At 40.4% G+C, this 11280-nt stretch overlaps 1 protein-coding gene across 1 annotated transcript; it reads right to left on the reverse strand.

The window, feature by feature from the left end:
- Positions 1–100: 100 nt before the first annotated feature.
- On the reverse strand, positions 101–10140 carry ARPC3 (actin related protein 2/3 complex subunit 3). Its single transcript, XM_068562829.1, has 7 exons — positions 10036–10140; positions 7735–7834; positions 4403–4479; positions 2647–2715; positions 1354–1480; positions 898–992; positions 101–412 (listed from the first exon to the last, which is right to left on the reverse strand). Exons 1-7 carry the CDS (start codon positions 10039–10041, stop codon positions 350–352), a joined length of 537 nt encoding a protein of 178 aa, XP_068418930.1. The 5' UTR covers positions 10042–10140; the 3' UTR covers positions 101–349.
- Between the last annotated feature and the right edge of the window lie 1140 nt (positions 10141–11280).

Here is an 11280-nt window from a genome sequence, read left to right on the forward strand (position 1 = left end):
GGAAGTCCCCTGAATTATACACTTTAAAAGGGTGAATATTATCTCAAAAAAATTTTAAGTGAATGTCAAAGATAAGCAATGAAGTTTTCCTGACATGAAATGTTAGAAAATTTCTTTATTATTACTCATTAAGCACCAGCTTAATACTGCAGAAATTTCAAATCACCCGTCAACAACTCATTCTTCCCCACCCCACAGCCCCAAATTCTTGATAAAGAGCTCTGCAAGAAAAGACACGCTCTCTTCTCTCCTCTGTATAAAACTTTACGAAATAAAGGCAAAGAACTGTGTACATCTTGCTGTAAATGCTGCCCACAGCTGTGGAGACAGTGTCTGCCCAAGGCTCCCTTTACTGTCCAGGTCCTGAAAGACTCTTGTTCATGAATTGTCTCTTCACAAAGCAAGTCCACCACTAACAAGAGGGGACAAAACAGAATGAACAGTGGTGGTCAAATCACAATGCAAGTTCAAGGTAAGGTCAGAATATGAATTTACTAAATAACAAAACTTAATATTGGTCTGGCAGCCCTTATATTATATAAACTCTTTGAAGGCACATAAAAAACTTTCCTCCCTCCCTCCCTCCCTCCCTTTCTTTTGGAGTGACTCACAGGTTACTCAAAACTACAACAACAAAATAAATGTAATACATTAAAGCTATCTCACACAAAAAAGCTGTTCTATGGGTTTACAATGCCCCAACATAAGAATATACAACCAAAATTTTTTATTACATGCAATTCATTATTCAGTGTGATTCAGTGAACTCCTACTATGTACAAGGCACCAAAGTTAAGCAACACTGCAATGCAAAAACTAAAGACCTCAGTGTGTTTAACAGTGGCTACAGGGTAAAAGGTGATTTATCAACTAAATAAGCAGAGAAAAGAGTTTTACCTTGCTGGGTTTATCATTCTGAGGGTCAAAAACTTTCTCACAAAGTCTCAGTCCAGTCTCTTGCCTCAGCTGTTGTAAGTAGGCCCTCATCACTTCTAAAATCAAGAGCAGGTAGAACAATAAAAAACTGTATTTGAGAAAGCATCCCAAATGGGCTGGCTACTGATCTGGACATTGACCTTGGCAATACATTTCAATACCTTCGAACAAGATAAGAAATAGAAACAACAGTTCAAATGATTTTATAACTATACTCATTTTGGTCCAAAAGATTCTCTACATGTCATGGTTGTTGCCAAGGATCTTTTGTGACAGTGAGTAGTAAGATAATGTACGGGCTAAAGATTCCACTCTCAATCTGTACACCAGTCAAGGCAAGAAAAGGAGGGGGGGGGTTTAAAAAGTCCAGTGGAGAAAATCTTGTGCCATATAGGAAGGTAGAGATGTTGTTCTTACCATCTTCCTGTTTGTTTGCAGGTTTGGCGTAAATTGCATTAAGTGGAAAACCAGGCTCTCCGGGAATGGGAAAATTAGTGATTCCCAGTGTATACATTTCTTTCTCGCCTTGGCTTTTAGAATTGCACTTAAAAAAAAAAAAAAAATTATATACACAAACATAGGGAAAAAGGATAGTAATATCCAATTTTCAGTTTTTTATCTAAGTAGCCATGTCTGGGGTTATGTTTTTGGTACCCTTTTGCAATCTGGTGAAGCCTGTAGGCCCCTTCTCAGACTAATGTTTTAAATGAATAAGATAAAACAGAACTACAAAAGAAACCAATTATAGTGAAATACAGTAATTACAATATTAAAACATCAGATTTATGACACAGTCATACATGTGCTTCTTTATTAATGCGCTAAATAACAAGACCCAGCAGTGGGCCTAACAACTAAATTTTGAAGTAGTAATGAATGTAAACAAAATTTCAAAATATCTTCAACTCTAAATGTAATATGAAAACGCTGGGGACTTCCCTGATGGCGCAGTGGTTAAGAATCTGCCTGCCAATGCAGGGGACATGGGTTCAATCCCTGATCTGGGAAGATCCCACATGCCGTGGAGCAACTAAGCCCGTGTGCCACAACTACTGAGCCTGCGCTCCACAGTCTGCGAGCCACAACTACTGAGCCCACACGCCTAGAGCCCGTGCTTTGCAACAAGAGAAGCCACTGCAGTGAGAAGCCCATGCACCACAACGAAGAGTAGCCCTCGCTCGCTGCAACTAGAGAAAGCCCGCACGCAGCAAGGAAGACCCAACGCAGTCAAAAATAAATAAATAAATAAATAAATTTATTTAAAAAGAAAATGCTACAGAAAGTCACAGGTATTGCTAATACTACTCTGGATGCTGCCTACATTAATCATTAAAGTAAATGCTAAATTTCAGTTAGAGATTAGTGAAAAGAAAGATGTAATCTTTTCTCCACTCAAGTTCATGGAACCTTGAATTCTATCCTTGGACCCCAGGTTAAGAACCCTTCAGCCAAGGGCTTAAAAGGGAATTTTCTGGTCAAGATTTCTGTCTTGGGAAAATATATGCAAAGCCTTAAAACACCACTGCCCTTATCTTCTCATTAGTCAACTACACTATAAGTTTAGAGATCTACATTCAGATTTTCCAGATTTTCCTCTCAAGTCCATGCTCTAAGTCAGAGGAAATATTTTCTACTTGTCCTTAAAGTCTCAACAAGTCTAAATACCTATTAATTTGTGTTCCTGACAAATGATCATACAAGTTTAATTACCTTTTGGAGTTTCTTTAGACACTCAGAAATGTAGAGAGTTATATATATCAAGGTCCTATCAGCTTCATTCTATGGGAAGAAAACAAAACTTAAAAACAGTTCTGATCAAAACCTAATAATTATGTGCAATAAATGAATTCAATCTTTGTCTTTTGATTTATCAACTGAAAACTGTAAAAGCATAGTTACTACAGCATCAAAAATTCCCATTCTCCACATGCAATCTTCTCAAGCCCCCTTTCTGTCTGCCCCTGGGGAGGGAGCCACCAGCTTCCACCCTGAGCTTGTGTGGCTGCCCCTGTTTTCCTCAGCTCCGCTCGCCCTTGGGTTCCTGAAGAGTTGTGCCAATAGCCCCTCATTCTGTGTAGGAAGGAGAGTTAACAAAGTCTCCTGGAAAACCTGAGATGAACCATATGGCTGGCTAATCTTTAAAAACTCTTTCACTTCAGGATCTCTGCCAAGAACAGAAACATTTATGACTCTAAAGGAGGAAGCAATTATTTCACAAGTGACTTGTTCTTTTTTTTTTTTTTTTTTTAAGTTTTTAGCAAATGTTTCTGTCCATTTATTTTCTGTACTCCCTAAAGGTGACTTGTTCTTGAAGAGCTCCATTAGCCCAACTCTTGACCTAACCCAAAGGAAAATGTGGAGAAGACAAATTGATGCTAATCAAACGTGGCATATACTTCATGTCAAATTTTACACAGATTTATAATTTTAAAGAAACAAACTAATTTTTCCCTATTTTTAAGATTATATGATATTCGAGAGAGAATGAAATGTGGCAGAATTTTAATTACAAACACCACACTTAAGACCATGCATTAGATATAGAAACATCTATAACATCATAGAATGTTTAGACCACAGTTTATAGACCTAGAGTCTACAAATAAAGATTTCACACCCTGCTTGTTTCCAAGAGATTAAAGTTTGGCAAGGAGTTGAAGTTCCATATTCTAGAACATTATCAAGAAGATTTATTGACATTCCTTGTAACTTGCTCATAGCAGCATCTCAGAGAACTTCCTTTTCCATTTTCCCCCCTCCTTTTCTGCCCCCACCCCACTTCTGCCTTCCTCCTGAGCTCACAAGAACTAAGAGCAGAAGGGAAGAAATGAGGGTTGAGGGAAGGGTCCAGGTCATTGAATTTTCTTTATTTCTCCATCTTAGGTCCAGGACATAGAAGTATATTAAAAAAGTAACATAGCATGCAGAATTTTTTGGTTTTGGACTGTCATACAGTAGGCGCTTAATATTGTTGAATAAATATAAATAAGTGTCTAGACCATGGGCTGGTAAATTTCCTCTGTACAGGACCAGATAGCAAGTATTGTAAGCTTTGTGGGCCATAGTCTCTGTCACAATCACTCAACTCAGCTATTGTGGCATGTAAGCAGCCACAGATGATATATAAACAAATGCACGTGGCTATGTTCCACAAAAGTTTATTTACAAAAAGAAGTGGTGGGCCAGATTTGGCCCTCAGGCTGTAGTTTGCCAACCCATGGTGTAGACCTTGGAGGAAAAATGAGGAACTAACATTGATACAGAATTAGGCACTGTTCTGGATTTTTAAAATCACACAATCTCATTTCATTTAATTTATTTCTTACATCAACCCTGACTGCCAGGTAGATACTACTCCCATCAGAAAACTAAATTAAAGAGTAAAAGCTCTATACAACATTGTAAATCACCTATACTCCAAGAAAAATTTAAAAAAAAAAAAGAAAGTAAAAGCTCTGTACTTTACCTTAATTTCATAGTTTTTGAAGAAGACATTGGCCTTGAAGTAATAGATAGCTTCATCCACAATATCTGTGTCTTTTGCTAAGCAGCACACAAGGGGAGGAAGGCAGAAAACATTAGCCAAATGTAAAACATAACATCTAAAAAAGCTATAAAGAGGGGCTTCCCTGGTGGCGCAGTGGTTAAGAATCCACCTGCCAACACAGGAGACATGGGTTCGAGCCCTGGTCCAGGAAGATCCCACATCCTGCGGAGCTACTAAGTCCCTGTGCCACAACTACTGAAGCCCGCGTGTCACAACTACTGAAGCCTGCGCGCCTAGAGCCTGTGCTCTGCAACGAGAAGCCCTCGCACCACAACGAAGAGGAGCTCCTGCTCGCCGCAACTAGAGAAAGCCTGCGCACAGCAACGAAGACCCAATACAGCCAAAAAATAAATAAATAAAATAAATGTATAAATAAATAAATAAAAATTAAAAAGCTATCAAGAAAAAAAATATCCAAGCTCAACGGTCAAGGGTTTTGGAGTTGAATAAAATAATATGAGACTAAAAAAAAAAAAAAGTAAAAAAAAAAAAAAATAATAATAATATGAGACTACTGAAATATAAAGTCTTTAGAAACAATTTCTAGAAAAATAAGCACATGATTTATGCTTTTTTTTTTTTTTAATTTATTTTTTTGGCTGTGTTGGTTGTGGCACACGAGCTTAGTTGCTCCGCGGCATGTGGGATCTTCCCGGACCAGGGCTTGAACCCGTGTCCCCTGCATTGGCAGGCAGATTCTCAACCACTGCGCCACTGGGGAAGCCCCATGATTTATTCGTATAGCTTTATTGTTTTACAAAAATTATACATGCCCATTAGAGAAGCTAATTAATCAATCCAGAAAAAAAACTTAACTGTCACCCTAATCTCACTACCCAGAAATAACTACTACCAACATTTGGTGAACATCACTCCAGACATTTCTCAATACATTTATAAAAATAGACTGAGACAGGCCATTGGGATTGACATATATACACTAATATGTATAAAATAGATAAGTAATAAGAACCTGCTGTATAAATAAATTAATTAATTAATTTAAAAAAAAAAATGACTGAGACAGGGACTTCCCTGGTGGTCCAGCGGCTAAGACTCCATGCTCCCAATGTAGGGGGCCTGGATTTGATCCCTGGTTAGGGAACTAGATCCCACATGCATGCCGCAACTAAAGATCCTGTGTGCCGCAACTAAGACCTGGAGCAGCCAAATAAATAAATAAATATAAATATAAAAAAAAAAAAAAAGACTGAAACATAGACTAACTTTAATAAAATGCTTTTTAAAAAATACAAAGTACTCAATATAATTTTATTTGACCTTACATACTATAGCTTTAGGTAAAAAACTCTTAACTGTCATTTAGGAACACACTGGGATTCACACATACATCTTTCTTTTTACGAAAACTGACTTCAAATATATTTGTACAAGCTGTTCAGATGGCTAGAGACTGAGAAAAGCCAGAAGTACTGTTGTAACAAAGACAGATCTCATTACAAAATTTCTTTGGCTTTTTTTCTGGGTTTTCCTTTTTTTTTTTAATTTTAAAAAGGTCAAAATCCCAGGGTCTTGATATCCGACAGCTGGTTTCAGCAATGCAGAAATGGTTATTTATATTTCTCGTCCCTGACTTCTATCCCTCTCACACAGCAGAAATGCAAAGCAATTCTGAAGTTTTGGTACTCTGAAGAATTTCAACAGAATTCTTTCTTTTTCTTTCCTTTTTTAAAAAAAATTTTTGGCTTCGCTGCACAGCCTGTGGGATCTTAGTTCCCCAACCAGGGATCAAACCCATTCCTCCTGCAGTGGAAGCGTGGAATCTTAACCACTGCAACACCAGGAAAGTCCGCAACAGAATTCTAACTCTAGACTTGTGTTCCCTGCAATCTATTTTCTTATCTGCAAAAAGGAAACTTCCTCAGATGATCCAAACAGCGCTTACAAGAGCCAGCTAGTTCTAAATGTCACATTGCAGGGAGGGGGAGGAGGCTAGACTATAGGATTCAGAACCTAGAAGAGTGTTTGGCATATAAAAGGTGTCCAAAAGATATTTGTTGGATGTAAATAATTAGATTAATGTTAACAGTTACTTAGCCTACAGCACAGGCTTTTACTTCTCCATAATTCCAATTCAGTCCTAATCCAGCCCCCAGGGAAGAGTTAAGAGGTCACTCCTTATCTACAGAAATCATGGAGTTCCGGTTTCTTGGGGTCCCATTCTCCCTCAAGGGCCCAAGAATTGCAAAGGTGGTAATTAGATTTACTCCATCCTTGGTCAACTGCATCTTCTGATATATAATATGGTATTTTGTAACGATCTGAGAAGAGCTCTGGGCCAGCACTGATTCGTATTCTTCCTTTGCACTGTAATTCTTTTACACTATTTTTTCTCTTTTTGGTCTGCTTTTTCCCACTGTTCCTTTTTTTTTCATCTCAGAACAAGTAAACAGTGTGGTGACTCACCAAATTTATTAAGTTTACTGAGCTCTCAAACGGTGTTGAAAACAAAATTAAGAGGAAGTCAAGTCAAATAATCTGGCAGAAGAATGGAGACAGGGTCAGTACAAAATTGGTAATCCAAACTATGGTCTTGGAAACCATGAATGGAACTCACTGTAGGCCCTTCCTGGGTGCAGGGAAACTGTGTCTAATATAATAACAAATTACACTGTTGGCAGAACATCTCAGAATGTGTCAGAAGAGTCTCAGATAGCATCTGAAATGAATGAAGCTTTCTGAACAGTAAAGAAAATGGCTCACCCCAGCAAAAAAAAAAAAAAAAAAATGAGTACCAAGAAAGAAAGTAAAGATATAACGTTCAATGAGCAAGAGAAGAAATTAGTAATGTTATACAGGACACTTAAGATTGAGGTATTGCTGAAAACTGAGATCCTGAAGAATGGACAAAGAAAGTAGATTTAAATAAGGAAGAGGTTAAAATACATTTTGTTTTTTCCAGCTTGATAACAGAGAAAGGAGGGAGACATGGTGTTCTACAGAAGTAGCAGCATTAGATTAGTTCTTAAGAAATGATAGTGATGATAGGAAGAGTGTCGAGAATTAAGCACATTTCCTCTTCCCTCTCAACAAAATATCCTGGAGAAATTGGCAGCAATAATACAGTTTCTTGTTAAATGCAATACAGACCCATGATCTGAAAAGGTCTAGAGCACAATATCCCCCAAGCAAATAGAAAATACAAGAGCAACCTGAGACAGAATTTCCCTGATTTGATAATGTCAGAGGGTTTCATACCAAAATCTGAAAATAATGGAGTTTCGACTTACTCTCTCTAGGGGCAGGTCCTTTGAACTGACTTCTGATAGGCAACAGTGCCATGTTTCCAATGAGTTTCGTGTCAGGGTCCATGAGGGAAGAGTGGTAAGCCTGTAGCGGCAAGCCAGGTAAGAACACAAAAGCAGAAAGAGAGCCAATGTCAGCAGGGCAAACAAGTACATTTCCCTAAAGGAAAAAAAGACTAACTCATCCAAGATTAACTGGCTCATGAAAACTGACTATTAAATTTTGAGAAAATTTGAGGCAAGCTGGTTGTTGAACACAGCCATTATTAAAAATGAAATTATATAAATTTACAATTACATAAATTATAATAAAAACAAAGGTAATAAATACTTGAAATTCATTACTTCCTATTTAAAAATTTATTTTTAATATGATCTTAAGCTTATTTATGTCTTTTGTATCTTTATGGTGGAAATACTATATAATGAGGTGCTAATGTGCATCTCTTCCAGTTCCACATTCAGTGACACCACATTGGTAACTGGTGGGGTATTTACACTATAGAAATAGGCAAACACTATATAAATCAGGGGTACCCAGCCCCCAGCTGTTGTTAAACCACAACCCAAGCACTGGCTCTTCAGCTCTGCCACTTCCTGGCTTTATGCCTTTTGGCCAAGACATCACTTTTCTTCTCTTAGCCTATTTCCAAATTTGTAAAATGAAGAGATACATACTTGCTTTCAGTGGGTGGATGGGAGTTAAAGGAGGGGGCAAAATCACATTTATGAGAGCAATTTATAGGCTGATTTCTAGTTCTGCTTGTTACAAGATGTCTGGCTTTTTGTAAGACAACATGGGTCCCATTCATTTATTCATTCATTCATTCATCAAAAGATTACTAAGCACCTTCTGTGTGCAAGGCATGCAGATACAATGGCATGCAAGGCCAGTGTGGGCTCTGTCCTTGAAGAATTTGCAGGTGAATGGAGAAGACAGACATTAAGTCTGTCTTCTTAAGAGCACCCGGACAGGGGAAGTCCAGGTGCTCTAAGTGCAACTGGAATGATGAGCACAAGTCTTTAGTGTTCTGGTAAAATCTGGCTTTATCAAGATTTACTAGTGTGCAGCCTTGGGCAAGTTACTTAACTTCTCTGAGCCTCAGTTCCCTCCTCAGCAAAATGAGAAAACAATAACATATCTACTTGATAGAGTCACTGTGAGGATTAAATGGGATAATTTATATAAAGTGTGTAGCTCAGGGCCTGCCTGGCATACATCAGGAGTCAAATGGTGGCTATGAGATCCATAAAGATACGTATCGATAACTATGGTTTGCTCCTTTTTATTACAGATATGCTTCATCTTAACAAGCCTCTACCCTCCCCTTCACCAGCTATACTGTCTTGTTACCCATCTATTTCCTTCATGGCATTTGTCATTATCTGAAACAATCTCCTTTATTTTATTTGTATTTACATGTTTATTGTCGGTCTCCCCATTAGAATGTAAACTCCTTAAGAATAGGGATTTGTTGGCCTTATTCACTGCTGTCACAGTGCTTGGCATGCAGCAGGTGTTCAGTAATGTTTGTCCTATGAATAATCACATGTTATTGAACCTCTTTTTTCCTCATCTGCAAGATGGAGACCATGATGGTGATAAATCTACCCCAGAGACTGGCTGTCAGAACTTAAGAGCAACCAAACCACCATCAATTTTTACTCCCACTTTGATGCACGCGAAAACAGAAACATCTGGAAACCGGGCGCGGACCTAGCGTCTGCTCTGAGAGCCCTAAGCCCAGCGGCGCAGGGGTGGCCGCCACTACCCGGGTGACAGGGGAGGAGTCCGGGAAGTGGGGTCTCACAGATGACAAGCAGCGGAAGAGACCCGCCCCCAGAGGCGGAGGAGGAAGTGGGCCTGCAGGAAAAAAAGGAGAAGCCGGACTCTAGACTTGAGATATGAAAAATTAAAAGGGCAGCCCTGGCCTTCGCAGCTCTAGTGAGGCTTTGGGAACCCTGCTGGAGTCGGGCGGGGGGAGGCAGAAAGGGCGAGAAAAGGGGTCGGGATTGGAGAGGAGAGGGCAGAAGAACTGAGGCAGTCTCCTCAGCACGCCCGGGATCTCTGGCCCACTCTGCCGCGCCCCGGTCCTCCAAGCCCGGTCTACAGCCACGGGCCGCCCGAATCCTACAGGGGCCGGCCCGCTCCTCTCGCCTCTCCCCTTCTCAGGCCCCTGCTTTCTCTCTACCGCCATCGGCCCGCTTTTCTCAGCGCACCCACGACTTCTAGCCACTCTCCCAAATCCCCGCCTTCTCCCAACACGCCCAGCTCGGCCCCTTTACCGGCATCTTGGAGGCGCCCGGGTTTCAACCCCGATGAGGAAGATCAGGTTAGAGCGCGGCGCTTCAGGTCTGGCAGCCCGGGCGGGGTAGGCGGAAGTGAGCCGGAAGGGGAGGGCGAGGGCAGGACGCCGCGCTTCCGGCCTTGCTGTCCGCGGCTAGCTGTTGCGGCTGCGCGGATTCGAAGGGGCACCAGGGGGCGCCCGAGCCTTAGGAATGGGCTCTGAGTGTCGCGCATGCGTGAGGTGTGGGCAAAAATGGAGATGGATCTCGGGGTTACTGAATCCCAGGGATAAATCACCTCCTTTGTTTTTCCTTAAAGATCACCTTTTCAGTGAAGCATTCCTTGGGGCACACTATTTTAAATTCAGTCCCACTTCACTCCCCTTTTTTTCCTTAGTTCTGATTCTTTTTAGTTTACTTCTGTGTTTTGTCTTCCTCTCTCCGTGTGAACGTCGACAAGGATTGTGTTTTGTTCACTGCTATATCCCTATGCCGATAACAGTGATGGTACATGGTAAGCATCAATAATACTTGTTGAGTGAAAGAATGAACTCAGTCCACTGATTTTAAAAACGGAGAAAGGATCACAGTGAGAAGGGATTTGTGTATTACTCTTGTGTGATTACGTGCTGCAATTCTTTGTGTAATCGTTGAGAAAATGGACTCTGGGTTTGAATCCAGCTCCAAGATTTATTGGCTGTGTAACTCCGGGCAAGTTAACCTCTCTGTGCCTCAGTTCTTTGTCTGAAAATGGAGATAACAGTACTTACCTCAGTTTTCTGAGGATGAAACGAATTGCATGTAAATAGCTTGGAAATTACACGCCCGGAACATACTAAAAGCTCAGGAATTCTTAACCTATTATGCCTCCAGTTAAAAGCCAAGGTCATTGCTGCTTCTGGCCATTTCTTCTGCCAGTGCCTCAAACTAGATTACTTTGTCCCATGTTCCCACAACTGATTTCTTATTTACATCTCTGGCCAAAATGCACCTTTTAGGGGGAGACTTATTTGACGGGCATGCAAAGTAGCCCCACAGTCACTCTCCATTTCATTACTGTTTTCTTTTCTTCACATTCCTTATCAGAGGTTTCCTTGTTTATGGTTAAGGGCCCAGCATATCAGTGCGATGAGAGTAAGGTCGTGTTTGCCCTAGGCGGTCCCATCTTAGCTCCAGTGCCTGGCACCCACTAGTAAATTTGTCTGAAGAATCACGTCAGGCTCTCCTACAAGACAGTGAAACCCT

This window comes from Eschrichtius robustus, chromosome 14 (assembly GCF_028021215.1).
Source record: "Eschrichtius robustus isolate mEscRob2 chromosome 14, mEscRob2.pri, whole genome shotgun sequence".
Lineage (NCBI taxonomy): Eukaryota > Metazoa > Chordata > Mammalia > Artiodactyla > Eschrichtiidae > Eschrichtius > Eschrichtius robustus.

Bases quoted from the DNA above. Each gene is read 5' to 3' on its own strand.
- ARPC3 (XM_068562829.1), bottom strand. The intron at 1,481-2,646 runs GTAATTAAACTT...TTTTTTTTTAAG, and splicing joins GTCTAAAGAAACTCCAAAAG to TGCAATTCTAAAAGCCAAGG. The intron at 993-1,353 runs GTAAGAACAACA...TCTTGATTTTAG, and splicing joins TGCAAACAAACAGGAAGATG to AAGTGATGAGGGCCTACTTA.